The sequence below is a fragment of the Sylvia atricapilla genome, chromosome 20, assembly GCF_009819655.1.
Source record: "Sylvia atricapilla isolate bSylAtr1 chromosome 20, bSylAtr1.pri, whole genome shotgun sequence".
NCBI lineage: Eukaryota > Metazoa > Chordata > Aves > Passeriformes > Sylviidae > Sylvia > Sylvia atricapilla.
This window is the reverse complement of record NC_089159.1, coordinates 5,093,395-5,111,882: the sequence shown is the minus strand read 5'-3', so window position 1 is coordinate 5,111,882 and position 18,488 is coordinate 5,093,395. Positions and strand designations below refer to the sequence as shown.

Genomic DNA, 18,488 nt, shown 5'->3' with positions numbered 1-18,488 from the left:
AGTTGTACTGAAGTAACATCCAGCTCTTGCTTGGCTCCAAGACCCAGCGATGGAAAGCCTGTTTGCAAGGAGGGAGGACAGGGTGACCTGTCTGGAGGAGAGAAATGTGCAATTTGCTTGTCTGCAGTCACATCACTCTTGTTTTTCTTCCAGCACCCTGTCTGGGTGTCTTCTGTGGAAACCTAACAAGAAGCTTTGCAGTGGTGTTTTAGTGCCCTTTGTAATGCAGTTACTTGCCAAGTTCTCTGCCAAATGAAACTTCTTGTGGGGTTGAGCACTGATTGGGTTCCTAGACTACCCACCCAGGGTCACTCCTGTGTGGCTGTGGACTTCTCCCTGTGCTCCACAGAGTGCTTTTTATAGCTGATGCCCTGTGACACAGGGTTGTCTGGAGCTGCACTTCCCTTCTGAGGGTAACAACAGGGGGTTGATCTTTGCTGAAGGTTGTACCTTGTCTCTCTCATTAGTGTACCCTAAGCATCACCTTCCCTTTTCTTCCCAGCTCCTGAATGTGTTAGCATAACCTTCAACTTCAGTCACTTCTATTTCTCAGCTGTGGCACATATCCTTTCTCTCCTGCAGCACCACCATGGCTCTGAGGCCCTTTTCTGGGTGTAAGTTCAAATGTCCATGATCTCCTGGGTTGGCAGGATGCCCAAGTACAAGGAGAGAGTCACTTTGCCCTTCCAAATCAAGTTTTGATTGGAAGTTTTGAGTTAATTATCTGTTTACTTGGACAGAGTGTGTCCTTGCATGTAGGGAAGATAATCTTGCCATCTGGATTAGGGTCAGAAGAGTTCAGAGTTTTGGCACAGCAGTGGGAGGGAGGGAGGGATGGGTGGCTCCCAGGGGAAGGACAGGGGCCATAGGGCTGTTGGGTATTTGAGGGCTGGGTGTTCACCCTTGTGCTATCACAGACTCTGGGTATGATTGTGGGCAAGGCCCAAACTGCCTAAACTCTGCCTTGGTAAGTGGAAAGGAGTTGGGAGATGGAAGTTAAACTGGGAGAGATCATGGAGGGAACTGGGAACCTAAAGGCCCAGGAAGAGCTGGGTAGTAAATCCAATCTGCAATGGAATCAGAAGTATTCCTAATTTATGTTGTAACAGCCTGCTGTGGGGATGCTCACGGGAGTTGGTGGCACAGTCCTGCTCTCTGGTCTGTCAGCACAGCAGTGGGGCCAGCCCATCCTTCACCTTTTGGGAAGGAGGGAGAAAGCCTCAGATCTGTGGGGTGACTGGAAGAGTGGAGTCATCCCCCAGTAACACAAATACTTCAGATGGATCAGCATGGATCCAACAGGAAGGGGAAAGCTTGGTGGGACACCTTGGGGCACAGAAGAACCTTGCAGAGTTGTGATGCAGGGCCTCTTTCCAAAGAGATGTTGGGCAGCCTTGTGCTCCTGAGACTAAGTGTAAAGCAAAAAGCATTTTTCTTGGTGTCCTTTAATGCTGTCCCACGTGGCTGCTGGTGCTCATTGCTTTTCCTTGCTCACAGTGCCTCTGCCTGCCATGGGAGACCCCAGCATGGACCCGACCATCTCTGCTGCTGACAGCACTGCACAGCAGGACTCTCTCTTCAGCATGATGGACGTGTTCCTCATCTCCCTCATCACTGGACTTTTTACCTACTGGTTCTTCTTCCGCAAGAAAAAGGAGGAAGTGCCTGACCTCCCCAAAATGCAGTCAGTGTAAGTAACAGCTCCCAGGCTGTGTGGCACCGGTGGAGCTTTTCTCTCTTGCTTGTGGTGGGTTCTGGGAGGCTCAGCTGAGTTGTGGGAGGTGGGAGAGGAGGCGTTTCTCTGCCCTCAGCTGCTCTGTGCTCTGCTCACAGTGCAGAAATCGCGGTGGAAGAGCCGGGCTGCAGTTCTGCCTTACCCCACCGTGTGGCCCAAATTGGGAATTGGCCTTTCCCGAGCAAGGCAGGAAAGCCTCTGGCTGTACTTCAAAACTCTTATGGATTTAATTCTCGGTGTTTTCTGGTAAATGTCACATATAGGTAAATCTGGATAAAGGTGGACATGCTCCTAAACAGGTTTCCTATTGGAGATTTTATCTACCCTTAACTGTGAAGGAAAGGAATAGTCTTGGGGAGCTGGGAGATAGTTCCTGGGATAAGCTGCTTGGCAGCTCCTGTAAAACTTGGTTGGCTTTTGATGCCAGGCTACCACAGCAGTGGGTGACTGGAGTTAGAGAGGGAGAGCTTTGTTCCACGCTGTCTTCTGCAAAGGGCTTGGGACCATGAACGAGCTGTGCAGGTGGAGACCTGGATGCATTTCGTTCCTCATATCAGTCACATTCCAAACTTAGTATCAGTTTTCTGCTGGACTTTGTAGCTCATTCTTTGTTTCTGGCGTTGCAGGAGGTTGGAAAGTGCGTTTTCTGGCTGGGAAGGTTTTAAAGGGCAGCAGTGTCCCTGGCTGTGGTACCTTGTGCAGATGGGTGCACACATGGCTGGCAGCAGCCCAGCTGCCTGTGCCCGCCCAGCTTTACCTTGGGAATGTGTTCTGTTGGATTGCTGGGATGCTTTCCCTCCCATGCCTGCCAGCCAGGGCTGTGTGTGTCAGTGCACGTGGTCACCTTTGGGGATAGTAAGAGTGGCTGTGCTGCAGTGAGAGCTGGGCTGGCTGGGGAAAGGCCACTGCCCATCTGAAATTGGATCCTGCCATGGCACAGCCTGGGCTCCCGTGCTCCCCGTCCTTGTGACTGATTCCAGCTACAGCCCATCATGTGCAGCTCTTCCAGAGGCTGTGGTGACCTTGCAGAGAAGCTTTGACTTCTGCTTGTGTGTTACCACCTTGTTCTGCTGCAGGGCCTCAGCACGTGGGCTTCCATCCCAGCCTGGCTGCAGGTCCTGGCTCTGAGCTGCCTCACAGGCACTTTGTTTCCTCTGTGGGGTCTGTGCTGCCTTCTCTGTCCCTCTGAGCAGTGGCTGGAAGGGAGCAACTGCTCCTGGTGGGAGATGTGGGACAGCAGCACCTCCTGTTGCTGAGAACCAGAGAGGTGAGGTTGTTCTGCAAGTTCTCTGACATAACTCCACTTCAGAAAAGTGTCAGCCAGGCAGGTGCAGAGTGAGAGGAGGCTGTGAAGTGGTTTTTCCCTGTACCCTGCTGCAGCCCTGCTGTGGTCATTGTATCAAGCTGGTCCGAGGGCAGTGTGACCCTAAAAGCCAAGGCTGTGGCTGGTGGCACATCCATTCTTCAGGACAGAGACAGTGACTTCCTGCAGCTTTTGCAGTGGGATTTTGTGGGACGCCTGGAACTGGGAGGAAAATGAATGGGAAAACAAGCTTGGTCAGCCTTGGGTTTCCTCCCCTCCTGTAATCCTTGAATCTGGGGTGGAGTTTCCTTTCTGATGAACAAACAAATCAGGATCACACTGTCAGCCTCTGCTTGTGGCTGGCTGGATATGGCAGGTGGGCCCCTGGGCAGGCAGGGAAGCTGTCCCAGACCCATGAAGGCAGAGAGGCTTCAGTGGGACTGTCTCTGGCTGGAGAGCCTTGACCTTTAGAGGGGTTACATTCCTCAACTCGTTCTCTGCAGCTCTGCCAAAGTGCCCTGAACTGCTTTATCTGATGGCATTGGGTGATGATTTCTGTTGTGTCACTTTGGCCCCTCAGCTTCAGCCTCAGAATTCTGGAGGATGAAGGTGCTGAATAACAATTCAGACACATCACAGTGGCTGCTGCTTTAACGATTTGTTTGCAATACTGAAGAGTGCAAGCAGAGTCTCTGACCTAAACACAGCACCCAGTATCTCAGTGCCCTTCTGGGGTTTTTGAGAGCAGCACACCTTCATAAAACCATGTCAGCTCAGCAGGGTCTGCAAAGGAGATGCCACTGTTGTTACTGCCCTTGATTGTGGAAGAAGAGATGTGTGGTTGAGATGCCCTGTTCTGGGTGGCAGCTGGGCTGGGTTCTCTCTGCCTGGCCTGGGAATCATGATCTTGCACCAGCAATGCATCTCCAGGTTCAGCCACAGCTCAGAGAGGCATCAGGCTGCTGATTGTCACCCTTAAGCCAAGGGGAGCTGTTTTCCTGCCCAAAGTGCCCACAGAAGGACAGAACCCAGCACATGCAGTGGTTTCCCACAAATGAGGTGTCCCGTACCTGTGATGTGTAACACGTATGTGTGGGCCAGGCTGGGATCCCACTGACTGAGCATTGCTTGTGTTTTGACCGTTTCAGGCTTAATTAAAACCACCAGAGCAGCCCTCCCTGCAGCCTGCTCTGCAGATGTCATTAGGGAGAGCAGCTCTGGATCGCCACGCAGCCACGGCCACCGCGCTTCCTCGCAGGGCCATTGCTGGGGAACGCAGGAATTTATTTTTGTTCTTTGGCTGCTCCTCCTCTGCAAGTTTCTCAATCACAGATTTCTTTCTCTTCTCCTGTCCCCACTCTGCAGACAATAGTCCTGGGGAGATGCAGGTAGGACAGCCATTTGTATGCTGAGTATCACTCTCTCCCTTCTCCCCCCTCTTTAACATTGTTTGGGGTAGAAACTGGCTTATCTCTGCTCTGCAGCTATGCAGAAATCCATTCCCTGGTACTTGTAGGGCTTCCTGTGACAGGAATTGCTCCAAGTCCTTAGCCTGATTAGCTCTCTGCTGCCTGTGCGTGTGTGTGTGAGAGAGACCATCTCTAATTTAATTTAATAGGATCCTGAGGAAAACAAACTCCTTTGAGCTGCCTCTGTAATGGCACTGCCATAGTTACCCGAAGCGTTGCTCACGCAGTGTCTGGAATCGTTTCATTCAGCTACAGCATCAAGCTTTTTTTTTTTTCCTTTTTTTTTTTTCCTTTTTCTTTTTTTAAATAAAAGAATATATATAAAAGCAGCTGTGATATAAACAGTTTCCAAGGGAACGAGGCTGGGGGAGGGTTTTGTGTCCCGTCCCCTGCTCCGTGCGGATGGGAGAGGGACGTGTGCTGCGGAGGATCCTGGGAGGTTTCATTCTCCACTCCTAATTCCTTTCTGCCACTGCTGCCAGATGTTGCAGTTTCTCAGGACTGCGCAGATCCACTCAGTAACTTCCAAAGCCCCACCAGGAGGATCGGAGTGGACGGGACCACTCCTGCTATGACCCGTGCCGGGACCTTTTGTGCCGGCTCTCTTCTCCTCAACAAAAGGCTGACGCTCGGTTTTAACGCCCAGGAGGAGCAGAATGGAAAGGCCTGTGTGCCTGTGGCTCCAGAGCTAAGTTAGATCCGTCCCCCCACAGCTCCCTTTGCAGACACACGGCCGCCCTGGACTCTTTGTCTGCCTCCTCCCTGCCCTGCCATGGGCTGTGTGTACTCGGCTCCGCAGGAAGAGCCGGCCGTGGCCAGGTGAGTTACTCTGCCCGATGGGCTGGTGGGATCCTTCCAGCTCCAAAGCTGGGTGGAGTGGGTGCCTCCTCCCTCTGCAAGAGAAGGAGAAGGAAGGGGAAAGGCTCTGCTTGGAAGCAGGCTGCTCCAGAGGAGACCCTGCTGTCGGTGCTCGGTTTCTGTGCAGCATCCAGGCTGCATCGTCACTTCTGGGTGTATCTGTGCTTTCAGCAGAAAAGCCGTGGGAGCAGGAGCTTTCTGAAGGAGAGGTGTTCAGCTGAGACAGACTTTGGTATTGTTGATGAGCTGTTGGGAGCTTCGTCCCCTGTCCTTTCTTTCTCCTGGGACCAAAGTGACAGAGAGCCTGGGAGTTGTTTGCGCTGTGGGCTCTCACCAAGGGTGGGAGAGCTGTAAAAGCTACAGGCTCACTCTGACAATGGGGTTAATCCCCTTCCTCCACCCAATGCTCCTTCTAGTGCTGGTAGCTGCTACCCTGAGCTGTGTAAGCTGTAAGAGCAGTCCTTGCTGAGGACAAACTTTCTCTTCCAAGTTTTCCTGGCAGAGCAGTGCAAATGAGTGTAGTTTCTGCCTTTGGTGCCTGTGTGTTTTCGCTGCTCAGATTTTCAGGCCACCCTGATGAAGCAATTTCAGGGAGTTGTGTAGCCTTTTTTTCCAAAGCCAGGCTCATTATTTCTTCTGTATCTGAGCCACAGCCTGTTCTCCAGCACTCACTTCAGTGCAGGGTTGCCTCCTTTGAAAACGGACGAGTTCCATGTGCTGCTCCCTTTTCTCTTCCAAAGGGAGCTTGCTGAAAGGATCTAAAAACTTTTCTTCTTCTCCTCCTTTAAATGTATTTTGTTTAGTAGTTAACCCAACAGTTGTTTTAATTGGATCTCGTTTGCAGAGGGCAGGAATTAAAGAAGTTCACCAAGGAGCCAAAAACTAAGTGAGAGCTGTGCCTTGAGAGCTCTCCCGAGCCCCTGTCCTGGCTGCAGCGTGGGCAGGGATGGGGCTGCTCCCTTGAGATATTTGTGCTATCCCCGTTCCCAACAGGGGACAAATGACAACATGGGGAGACTGTTAACTGCTGAGAGAGCCAAGCAGGGGTGTGAAGCAGCTCTCCTGGGAGCAAGGCTGCCTTGGGGAGCATTTTAGGGTCGGCTTAACTTGTCCTTTGTGTGTGCTTTGTCTTTTGTATGAGACTAGTGGTGCTCAGAGGTGTCAGGCCCAGTTAGGGAGCTCCTTGATGCCTTTGGGTATCAAGGGGTGGTCGAGGGGATGTTTTGTCCCCCACCCTGCTGCTCTGCGTGTGTGTGCTTTCCACAATTGCCTCGGCACATCCGCCCAGAGGATCTCTCCCTCTGGGCTACAGAGTTGAGGAAACTGTTAGCAAGCTCTTCACATTCTTACATGGGCTGGAGCCAAAACCATTTGCTTTTTGCCTGGAGGCTTCTCTCTTCCCACAAGAGACCCGGCCTTGCATTCTTCCACTGTGGAATGGGAATGGGTCCCACATTCATCTTCCCTGCTACTGAAGTTTTGGTGGAGAGGACAGCAAGGGAGCTCCTGTCCTTGCCTGCTCTGAAAAGCTCCCAGCACTTAATTGTGACTGTAGCTATGGTCACCTCTGCTTGTGAGGCTCCCAGGGTCCCCAGGACTGGGCTGTCTTCACTCCATGACACTGAAAATCCAAAGATGTGCTAAGGATAGCAAAGCTCTTCTGGCTCCCTCCCTAACAGGGCAGCCACAGCAGTGTGAATCCCCACCTCCATGTTCCTGGCTCTCCCTTCCAAGCTAGGGAAAGCCATGTCCATACAATAATGCAAATGTTCTGTGCAGGAGATCCATCCTGGAAATGGGAACTCCTCATGGAAGGAGCTCCACAGGACCTTGGCTGGCAGTGGTTGCCTTGCTGGGAGCTCTGTGGGTCTGATCAGCTGTGTGTGCCAGCTCTGAAACTCATGTCTGGTGTGCTGTTTTGAGGTTGAAACAGCTGGTTTTTAGCTCTGTTTGACTTCAGGTTTGGGGGATGTGCCCTGGGGAGCATGGCTCAGGACTGATCCTGCCTGCCCACGGTGGTGTGGGAAGCAGGGAGTTCTCCATCCCCTTCTTTCAAACCATGGCTTGGCCCCCGAGACTTATCTGGAGACTTGCTCCTCTGAGGTCCTTTAATGTGCTCAGCTGTGAAACCTCTCAAAGCAGTTGATAAAGGTTTCCTGGTGGGAAGGACTGAGTGCCTGGGCTTTTCCTGTGGGAGAATTCACGGATGGGGTCAGAGAGGGGCTCAGCTTTTCCCTTCTACTCCAACTCCCTGCTCTGTGGTTGTGTACAGAAGCCCTGTGGTTGTGCAGTGGCCATCCCTGGTACAGGGACAGGGTAAATAACAGTGGTCAGTGGGGATTCACAGCCTTTTGGGCAGCTTTCCTGAGATCTGGAGGCCACTTGCGTATTCCTGACCTCAAAAATGAATGTGCTCAGCTGAAATGAGGTTCCTCCTGTCTTTCAGAGTAGCTCCAGTGAGGGACAGCAGCTTCATCGAGAAGATGAAGAAGACGGTAAGCTGCTTGTTCTGCCTCCAAGGGCTGCTGGGGAGGTGGGGGAGCTCATGGCCATCCCAGTTTCCTCTGGAAACTGTCAGCAGGAGGAGCTGGTTTGGATACAGACATATGCCTGCTGCTGAGAGCATCCAGAGGAAGGCTGTGTGAGCAGCCAGGAATAGCTCTTTTAGTCTGTGCCTGAGAGTTGTTCTTGGAGAAGAAATTAAAGTGAAAATTCGGTGGAAAAAAATAATGTAATATGAGATCAAAGTCAAGAGGGAAATGGCAGAGACTTGAAAGTCATTGGCTGGCAGTTGTTTATCTGTGTGGTTGGTTCCCAAACTGGCTGGCTGTGGAATGGGAATTGTTGTGCACAGAACTGTCAGCTTTTGACTGTGCTGCTCTGGACACAGGAGGAAGCAGAGGAAGAAAAAAAAGGCTGGATGCATTTTCCATTTTACTTCAAAGTAGCTGGCTTGCAGCAGAGCAGGAGCTCTGGTGCTCAGGCACCTGCCCAGAGCCTTTGGCAAGTTCTGCATTCTCATCCAGGGTGTTCCCTCTTTCCAGGAGTCACGCTGCAGCCTCAGAGTTGAGAATAAATCTGGAAGATTTATTCTTTGCCTTGGGTTTTAGTCTGACCTGAGTCTCCCCTCTGAGAATGGCAAGAGTCATGTTCTCATTAGCAACTCAGCCTTGAGTTTTCTGCCAAACCCTTGGAGTCCTGCACAAGCACAGACTCCTGGTTGCCTTTAGGTTTGCAGTCCAGGATTCCTGATCTCAGGCATTTCCTTTGTCTGTGCTTCATCCATGCATTTGCCAAATGACTAATCAGCATTTAAAAGGGATTTTTCTTTTTCCCCAGGGCCGAAATATAGTGGTTTTCTATGGTTCCCAGACGGGCACAGCAGAGGAGTTTGCCAATCGCCTCTCCAAAGATGCCCATCGCTATGGCCTCCGGGGCATGGCAGCAGATCCAGAGGAGTATGACCTGGTAATTTAGCCCTGAACAGCCTTGGGATAGCAACAACCTTTTAGTTCCCCCAAAAACAATCCAATGACCCTGGCCAAAGGACAGTTGTGTCATTTAGGGGAGAAAAGATCAGCCTGAGAGATGCAGATACGGGCTCGGTCCTTGCCATTCTGCATTCTTCTGGTCTCTTAAAGCCTTGCATGGAAAATCCCATTGCCTTTCTAGTGGAGTAGAAATACTGACTTGCAGTCCAGTGAGGGTGGTTGCCTTTATTTTCCCTGCCATTTTGGGTGGGTTTGGCCTTTCCCAGCCCCTTCTGTAAACGCATGGTGCTGTTCACACACATATGCTGTGGGAATAGGAATTGCCCAACAGCCACAATGTGGGAATCCTTGAAAATTCCTTCTTTCCTCTGGTTGCAGTCGGACCTGAGTCGCCTCTCTGAGATTGACAAGTCCTTGGCTGTGTTCTGCATGGCCACCTATGGAGAGGGGGACCCCACAGACAATGCCCAGGATTTCTACGACTGGCTGCAGGAGGCTGATGCTGACCTGTCGGGTCTCCGGTTTGCAGTAAGTGGCCCAGTTCCAGTTTTTGTGTTGTATTTGGGCAGGAAGGCCAAGAGCTCTCCAGGGTGGCTTGGGGAAAGGCCCAGCACGATGTCTGTGCCTTGTACACCTTGTCTAAGATGAGGTCTCTGCTGTCTTCCTGCCCAGGCTTTGTGGGCACTTGCAAATGTACATCTGGAGGCTTTAAATGCAAATGTCAGAGTTCTCTCTCCACTCTCTAAATCATGAGGGTTTCCTGGTATAAACAGCCCCAAACAGCCCTGCAGGCACTGAATACAAGTCTGTAAATGAGCTACAGGCTGCTGCTGCTCTTCAGAAGCTAATTGAGCAGCCTGGGGCCAGATCTTCTCCCACAAGTTAAATCACTTGGAGGAGTGTGTAGCTCCCTTCCCATGCTGAGCTGAATAACTGGCTGAGAAACAACCACCTCACCTAAACTCTGGCCAAATTCCTTAGGCAGCATAACATTATACAAATGAGAGTAAAATCCACTGGTGGAGATGTGAAGCTGCTCTGTGTGCAGCAGTGAGCAAACATATACTGTGTGGTTTGGTGGAGGCAAAGGAAAGCAATGGGTCTCCAGGCAGTCCAGGTTTTTACTGGTCCCACAAGGAGATGTGCAGGAGCTCTTGTGAGTGCATCCAGGCTCAGGAGAGGTGCTGGTGCCTCCTGACCACACACTCTCCAGCAGTAGATTCTTACTGGAGAACTTATGGGGAAGCTGGGAGAGGTCTCACTGTCTTTCTTCTGCGTCCTTTGTGGGGTGATACCTGCCCAGAAGATGTCAAATGGATAGGGAAAGTCCCACCTCCTGCTTCTCTGTGCTCATGAGTGTTCCCTTCCAGGTCTTTGGGCTGGGGAACAAGACTTATGAGCACTTCAATGCCATGGGGAAATACGTGGACAAGAGACTGGAGGAACTTGGAGCCCAGCGTATCTTTGAGCTGGGGCTGGGAGATGACGATGGCAAGTGAGTGCCTTGGGCTGAGGGCCTTGTCAGAGCTGGCTGAAAGCATCTTAAAATGGACCTTGGCAGGGAATTGGCTCCACTACCAAGACAGAAATAAACTCCACAGGGCTCATTGTTGGGGTTGGCATATGACACACTGAGTGTGTGTCTGCTGTGTCCCCCACAGTCAGCTCCCTGTGCACAGGGAGTATCCTAAGGGATCCTGTGTCTGGGAAATGCCACATCAGCTTTAAATGCACATGGGTACAACAGGAGCAGGCTTTGCAGCCTCCTCTGCCTTTGCCCTGTGTACCCTGTGTGGATAAACTCACCCATCCCAATGAATCATGCAGCTTAATCTCCTTGGGAGGTGTTTTTATGGTGGGAGGAAGCAATTTTCCAACTCAGACAATGAGATTGTTTTGTTTTTGTTTTTGTTTTTTACCTCTCTGTGTTCACCTGAGCACCTTGAGACATTACATCAATCTGTGGCTCTACCTCTAAGGTCTACAGGGCCTTATGGGAGGGATATGCCATGTGTGGAAGGCTCTGAGCCTGGAAAAATAAGTATAATCATGACCTTTTAGGAAGGCCACCTCATACCAGGAGTGGACAGCGAGGAGCTGAGTTTTTTAAAGACTGAGGCTAATAACAAAGCCTTCCTTGGCAGACCTGGGGAAGGGAGGGGTGTCTGGTGTAGCAACAGCTCCCACTCAGTGCTCTGCAGGCGCTTTCCTGGTATCTGTGGGTGTGTGGAGGTACCAAAGGGGCCTGGGTCTAAGGCAAATGCCTTTTCCCACAGTGCTGATAGGGGGACCACAGGGATCTCAGGTGGCTGTTCTGGGAATGGGGCTGGGTTATTGACTCTCTCTTCTGCCCTGGCTAGCCTGGAAGAAGACTTCATCACCTGGAGAGAGCAGTTCTGGCCAGCAGTGTGTGAGCACTTCGGGGTGGAGGCTACAGGAGAAGAGTCCAGGTGTGTTTGGGAGCAGCTCTTCTTGGGTGGCAGAGACTGGCCACCTCTGACTGGTGACTGTGTCATCAACCCTGGGCTGCTGTTCCCTTTCCTCTGCACTGCCTCCCTTTCCAGACTCAAGGAGGGCATGAGTGAAGTATAGCAGGGTGGGGCTGTTTGGCCTGAGCCTGTCCTGATGTGAGTCTGAGCCCAGCTCTGGATTTCTGTTCTGAGTGAGGAGTGGGTTTGGTTCCTTTGGGGCTGGTTGTGAGGCTCCAGAGAGGCTGAGGGTTCCCCTTGCTTTGGGCTTTCTGCAGAGTCTGCCTGGTCCCTTGTGTCTCAAGGGGAACAAAGGGGTAGAATTTGCAATTTTTTTTTTTGAGCTGCAGCAAATCCAGCAAAGGACATGGTGGTTCCAGCTGTTCCTTGTGGGTTCCAGTTTGACTTTTTTCTCTTTCCTCTCCCCTTTCCCCCTCCAGCATCCGGCAGTACGAGCTGGTGGTGCACACAGATGTGAACATGAACAAAGTCTACACGGGGGAGATGGGCAGACTCAAGAGCTACGAGAACCAGAAGCCGTGAGTGCCAAACCCCCTGGGCAGGGTCTATGTGGGGCAGGTCTTGCCTGGTGGCTCCTTGATGTTTCTAACAGCACCTGCTGTGCAGGCAGTGCCATTCCTGCAGCACAGCAGGTCTCTGCCCAAGAGAAATGGGCTCAGATCTCCACTGGGACTCTGAGATTGCCCAATTAATGACTCATTTGTGGTGAGGAGATGGCTGTGGTTACATGTGATGTTTGGCTGGTACATCCACAGCATCTCTCCTGAGCCTTTCCTTGCCTGTAGTGGCCAATGCATGATGGCTGCTGGCAGTATTGCTGTGGGGAGATGAGCTTTAAACATTAATTCCAGCCTGAAACATTTCTCTGAGATGTGATAATCCCTCCAATCCACTTCTGTGTCATGTGTCCTTAATGGGACAGAAGCTGTTGACTGCTGGGCTGTGCTGAGAAGGAAAAGCATCTGTTTTCTGTGCCAGTGTGGGGAGCAGCAGATCGTGATTTGGTTTGTGCTGTGCTGCAGCGTGCTTTGGAACAGGAACCAAATCATGGGAGCCTGCTCTGGAGTCAGAGGGAACGTGGCTGGATACAAGGAGCTCCATGAGCCTGCAGCAGAGTATCCCAGAACACTCTTGTCTTTCCTTCCAGCCCATTTGATGCCAAGAACCCCTTCCTGGCCCAGGTGACGGAGAACCGCAAGCTGAACGAGGGCGGAGAGAGGCACTTGATGCACCTGGAGCTGGATATCTCCAATTCCAAAATCAGGTACTTCCCTGGGGGAACTGGAGACTGCTGCTCTGTTTTGTCAGGGGCAAAGAGCAAAGGTGTGGCACCAGCCTCATCCAGCATTTCAGAAGGGGACCTTGCCCCTTAGCACTGCCCCTCTGGGCTTCTGTGCCAGGCTCCCCCTGCCAGGACTTGCTCCCAGCTCTTGCACTGCTTTTGGTCCATCCATCCCACATCCCTGTCCTACCTGAGCAGTCCCAGTGGCAGGAATTGTCCAGGAGGCACTCAATAAATGAGAGGGCAGTTGAGCTGGGAGAGAAGGGAGAGCTGGGGATTGTTCTTGCCTGTATTTGCCTGGGTTAGGTCTACAAGCATAGGGGGAATAACACCCTGTTCTTAAAACCCTCTCATTGGCTTCAATTCCTTAAATTGTTAGGAAGTCATGAATCCAGGTGGCTTAACATAACAGCTGCAGAGGTTTTGAGGGGTTTTGCTCTGTTCTGTTGGGAAATTGACCTGTCCTTGCTGGAACTCTGGCAAAACTGCTGTTACCTGGGAGATCCCTTGTACAAACCCTGGGAAACCATTATCCCACAATGCCACTGTCACTGCTGGCTCTGTGGATCCTGATGGTGCAGGTCCTGTGCATCAGATGTCAGTGTTGTCCTGCTGCCTCCTGCAGCAGCCCCCTTGTGTTCAGTCTGAGCTGCTGGGGGTGGTCAAGCAGTGGGGCAGGAGTTCTATGTGCTCTCCTCCTGCTCTGTGCCAGGTATGAGTCTGGGGACCATGTGGCTGTGTACCCAGCCAACGACTCCTCCCTGGTGAACCAGATTGGTGAGATCCTGGGCACGGACCTGGACACTATCATGTCCCTAAACAACTTGGATGGTGAGTATGGATGACCCCTGAGGGTCTCCAGTTCTCCAGCTGTGGCCTCTGTCCTTCACCCTCAGATGTCATGGGGCACCTGCAGGTGTCCCACGGCCCCTGTCAGTGTTGTGCTGTTTTAGCAGGGGCTCAGAGCCTGCTTGCTGAGATCAGCTGAAGTGGGTCAGTTGTGAAATGTGCTTAGTGAGCCCATTCAACAACAAATTATGTAACAGCACACTCCTAATTATGGAGCATCAGCCCACCAGAGCATCCTTCAGCAGCCTCAGAGCTCCTTAGAGCCCTGAGCATGTGAGATGTTCTTATTCAGTCCTGGGAGGAGGCACAGGCTTGGGGACTGAACAGCCAGCAGGGAGCACTTGTACTGATCCAAAGAGCCCTTCCTGAGTAGTATTCCCAGCAGAGTCAGCCTCTGGCAGGAGGGAGATGGCAGCTGCTGTCCATCACACTCTTGGAGCAGCACAGGCAGACCTGAGGCAGCAGATGTGTTGGCCTAGAAGCCTGAGAGAGCTCCTGGTTTCTAGAGAGGAAGTGGATTTAATGCATTGCTGGAGCCTGTGGCCCCCTGTGCAGTGTCCTGTGCTGTCCAGCCTCACACTGTCATTCCTGTCCCCTATGGACCTCTCAAGGTTGAACAGAATGACTCCAGCCTTGACTGCTGGCACAGCTGTACGTGGCTGACAGAGCCTAAGGACACTTTTGAGGCCAGATCTCATGGAGCCTGAGGCCAGAGTGTCCATGGAAGGAAACCTAGGAAAGGCTTGCTGGACTGTGCATTCACATCTCAGGGCAGGGAGCTCCTTGGGGAACACAGGGCGTATTTTTTGCTGCTAAACCGTCAGGCAGCACCTGTGAAACACAAAATGGGCTGCTGGGAGATGGAGCTGCCGGAGGAGGGAGGTGGTCCAGTGTGGAGCTGGGGCTCTGACCCACAGGCTGCTCTCTCCTCCCTGAAGCCCACTCTGCTCTGTGTCCAGCCCTCACTGTGTGGCCGCCACAAAACCTCTTAACACAGCAGCGTGACGTGGTTGGTTTTTTAATTCTTTTTCCTCTGCCGCTTCTCCAGAGGAATCCAACAAGAAGCATCCCTTCCCCTGCCCCACGTCATACCGGACAGCCCTGACCTACTACCTGGACATCACCAACCCTCCCCGCACCAACGTCCTCTACGAGCTGGCCCAGTACGCCACGGACAGCGGCGAGCAGGAGCGCCTCCGCAAAATGGCCTCCTCTGCTGCCGACGGCAAGGTGGGAGCACTGCCCTTCCCAGCCGGGGCTGGGGCATCCCCAGAAGGCACCCAGAGAGCCGAGGGGGTGCTGGTTTGCGTGGGGAGGTTGTGATGCCCGTGCTCTCCTTGCCTGCAGGCGCTGTACCTCAGCTGGGTGGTGGAGGCCCGCAGGAACATCTTGGCCATCCTGCAGGACATGCCCTCCCTGCGCCCCCCCATCGACCACCTGTGCGAGCTCCTGCCCCGCCTGCAGGCCCGCTACTACTCCATCGCCTCCTCCTCCAAGGTGGGTGTGCTTCCAGCAGGGAATGTGGCTTCTCCTGGTGACATTTGCTGTGAGAGGGGCAGATTTAGTGATCTCTGTGCGTGGAGTTATCCCAGTTTCCCACAGGGACTGTGGAGAGTCCCATGCTGCAGCCAGGTGTGCCCTGATACCCCCACACTCTCTGGAGCCCTGCTCCTCTTTGCCCATTTGCCTGGCAAGGTGGTATTTTAGGGATGGGTCAATAGTCACTTTTGGCAACCTCCAGGAAAGCTCAGTGGTCCTGTGATGAATTGAGGACAAGACAGGAGCCCTGTGAGGAGCACACAGGGAGGAATATCTGTCTCAATGTTAACATGAGGCTAAACTTCTCCCCATTCCTGAGCACAAGGAAGCAGTGTGGGGCTGCTAGGGCTCCTTCTCTGCCTGGTTCCAGCATCTCTTCCCTGCAGGTTCATCCCAACTCCATCCACATCTGTGCCGTGACGGTGGAGTACGAGACCAAGACGGGCCGGCTGAATAAAGGGGTGGCCACCAACTGGCTGAAGAACAAGGTTCCTGCCCAGAACGGGAGCAGCTCCCTGGTGCCCGTGTACGTCCGGAAGTCGCAGTTCCGGCTGCCCTTCAAGCCCAGCACACCCGTGATCATGATCGGGCCGGGCACGGGCATCGCCCCCTTCATGGGCTTCATCCAGGAGAGGGCTTGGCTGAAGCAGCAAGGTGGGTGCCCAGGGGCTGGAGCTGCTGCAGGACTCTCTGGGGCCAGTCAGTGTCTCCACAGTGCAGCTTTGCTGCTCCTGTTGCTGGTGGGCTCAGCCAAAAGCAGAGTGGTGGGGCAGGGTGAACAGAGCTGAGTGGTTTTGTCTACGGGAGGATGCTTTGTCCTTCTCTTGGGCACAGAGGAGGTTTAGGGGTGGACAGACCTGGGGCACTTCTCTGACCTTTGCCACCACCACACCTCCAAATAATCACAGTGAGGTCACTCAGACTCGATTCTAAAGCTTGTGGCCACTTCTGGGAATCAGTCCTGAGCTTCCCCTTATAACCAGAGACCAAAGTGCAGCTCTGCAGGCCTGGGGTGGGGGAGAGCACAGGGCTGGGGGCTGCTGGGGGTGTCAGGACAAGGAGAGGTTGGGAGGGGCCAGGGCTGGGGGCTGGCAGGGCCCAGCTGATGGGGACTGTGTGACCCTGCAGGCAAAGAGGTGGGTGAGACAGTGCTTTATTATGGCTGCCGCCATGAGCGTGAGGACTACCTGTACCGGGAGGAGCTGGCCCGCTTCCAGAAGGAGGGAGTCCTCACCCAGCTCAACGTGGCCTTCTCCAGGGACCAGGCTGAGAAGGTACCACCCTGTTCCCCCCTGTTCCTGCTGCCTGCCATCACTCCCATGGCAGGCAGGAGCACCCGGCACTTCCCCTGTCTCCCAGAGCCATGAGCACAGCTTTGGCTTCCCTCCCTCTCAAAGGTCTGTGGTGTGAGGGCTCTGCTCCTCTCTCCTCACTCCCACTTTTTCCTGCCAGGTTTATGTCCAGCATTTACTGAAGAAGAACAAGGAACACGTCTGGAAGCTGGTTAACGAGGGGATGGCTCACATCTACGTGTGTGGGTAGGTTTGGGGACAGGACGGGGATTTGGGGGCAATATTCCCATTCTCAGGAGAAGGAGTGTGACTCCGTTTCCCCAGCTGTGCATTACAAGCCCTGGGAGGGTTATACTGTCCAGGTTCAGAGGAGGGCAGGGGGCTGGGGTGAGCAAACCCTCTGTGTCCAGAGTGGGAGGTGACAGGGCCCTGTGGCTGTGCTGTGGTGTCTCACTCACACTCCCGTTTGCAGCGACGCCCGGAACATGGCCCGGGACGTGCAGAACACCTTCTACGAGATCGTGTCCGAGTTTGGGAACATGAGCCAGCCCCAGGCCGTGGACTATGTAAAGAAACTGATGACAAAGGGCCGCTACTCCCTGGATGTGTGGAGTTAAGAGCGGGGCTGGCGGGGCCGGGGAGAGAACAGGTCCCCAGGAGTGGGCCAGGGGAGCTGGCAAGTGCCTGCTCACCCACTGCTGCTGTGGGTGATGGTGTTGTCCCCATCCCACAGCTACCCCAGTGTCACTCCCAACCCTTCCTGGGGCCGCAGCAGCCCCTCGGGGCAGGCTGTGGACCCAAGGGGTGGAAAGGGTTGAGAGGGGCAGGGGGGTAGCTCAGGCTGCTGTCCAGGAGCTGCAGTGCCACGGCACCTCAGGGTGCACCCCATGGCACCAGCGTTTTGCCTTGAGGCCAGGGCCATCAGGGACACAGCTGCTGTGGGGCAGGAGGGCTGGACACTGCCAGGGAGTCCTTCCCTGAACGTGAAGTGTTGCCTTATCCCTGGGGCTGGAGCCCACCCTGGCCTGCAGGGACAGCAGAGCAGTGGAGGGGCTGTGCTCGGGCTGGGATCGAGGCTTTGCCTCCCTCCTGCCAGCCCTGTTTGCCCAGCTCTGGGATGTGGGGCTGGCAGCTGGCTCTGGGCACTGAGCTGTCCCATGGCCCCACCAGCGTATCCTGCTCCATTCCCACTGCCCTCCCTCGCTCCAGCACCGGCGGGAAGCTCCTCTCCCTCTGGAATACACCCGGGTTGGGAGGCAGGGTCTCAGCCCAAAGGGGCCCTCCTTGCTCCCTGGGGCCCGGCAGTCCCCTGAGCCCAGCCCCTCCCTCACGCCGTGTACGGTCATTTTTTAAATACTGTTTTTATTTTGAACATCTCTGTGATTTAAGCATGGGAAAAAAAAAAAAAACAAAAAAAAACAAACAACCTCAGACTTTCAGGCTGTCCAATGATTGTAAATTATTTAAATACATTTGCCCTTGGAATAAAAATACTGTGTCTGGAGTTTGCTTCCTGCAGTCTCTCTGCTCAGCCAGAGGGAAGAAGGAGGCAGGAGGAGCAGTGGATGATAACTGGGAGGAAATTTGGGGATGTGGTGGCAGCTCTGGGTTTAGGCTGAGCTGGGGGCAGCCCCTGCCCTGAGTGCTGGGCTGTGGGAGGGGAGGGAGGATGGCAGTGGGAGGCTCTGGACGGGGGTGCAGCTGTGCCCAACCTGCTCTTTGGTTCTTCCAGAGCTCCCAGTGCTGGTACAGCTGGTACAGGGCACCACCTCCAGGGACACTGAGGTGCTGCTGGGCTCCTTGGGTGGCCACAGTTCTGACAACAGCCTGTGCAGACTGGGGTGCCATGGGAAGGAGCCCCTGTGCTGCCCAGGCTTGTGGAAGGGCACAGGGCGATGACTTTTCATAAAATCATGGGCTCATTTAGGCTGGAAAACCCCTCCAAATCACTGAGTCCAACCCTTAACCCAGCACTGCCAAACCCACCACTCAACCATGTCCCCAGCTGCCACATCTACATGGCTTTTAAATCCCTGCAGGGATGGTGACTGCACGACTGCCTTGGGCAGCCTCTGTCAGGGCTGGACAACCCATTTTTGTGAAGACATTTTCCTTAATATCTGATCTAAACCTCCCTTGGTGAAAGCTGAGGCTGTTTCGTCTTGTCCTATTGTGACAATT

The 18,488-nt window shown here is 53.5% G+C and overlaps 1 protein-coding gene across 4 annotated transcripts in view; it reads left to right on the top strand.

Moving 5' to 3' along the window:
- POR (cytochrome p450 oxidoreductase) overlaps window positions 1-17,811 on the top strand; it is a 28,215-nt gene extending 10,404 nt beyond the window's left edge. For 3 of the 4 annotated variants that reach the window (XM_066333232.1, XM_066333231.1, XM_066333233.1), the window contains 15 exons: window positions 1,498-1,690; window positions 7,812-7,860; window positions 8,705-8,833; window positions 9,235-9,384; window positions 10,227-10,351; window positions 11,217-11,306; window positions 11,765-11,863; window positions 12,493-12,609; window positions 13,340-13,458; window positions 14,525-14,706; window positions 14,824-14,973; window positions 15,402-15,669; window positions 16,144-16,289; window positions 16,468-16,553; window positions 16,780-17,811. In XM_066333232.1, the coding sequence (XP_066189329.1) occupies window positions 1,512-1,690; window positions 7,812-7,860; window positions 8,705-8,833; window positions 9,235-9,384; window positions 10,227-10,351; window positions 11,217-11,306; window positions 11,765-11,863; window positions 12,493-12,609; window positions 13,340-13,458; window positions 14,525-14,706; window positions 14,824-14,973; window positions 15,402-15,669; window positions 16,144-16,289; window positions 16,468-16,553; window positions 16,780-16,924 (2,034 nt within the window). In that variant the 5' untranslated portion in view covers window positions 1,498-1,511 and the 3' untranslated portion in view covers window positions 16,925-17,811. Of the gene's footprint in view, window positions 1-1,497; window positions 1,691-5,155; window positions 5,327-7,811; window positions 7,861-8,704; window positions 8,834-9,234; window positions 9,385-10,226; window positions 10,352-11,216; window positions 11,307-11,764; window positions 11,864-12,492; window positions 12,610-13,339; window positions 13,459-14,524; window positions 14,707-14,823; window positions 14,974-15,401; window positions 15,670-16,143; window positions 16,290-16,467; window positions 16,554-16,779 lie in introns of those variants that run through there. The other variant, XM_066333234.1, reaches the window with a different exon arrangement.
- Window positions 17,812-18,488: the final 677 nt, after the last annotated feature.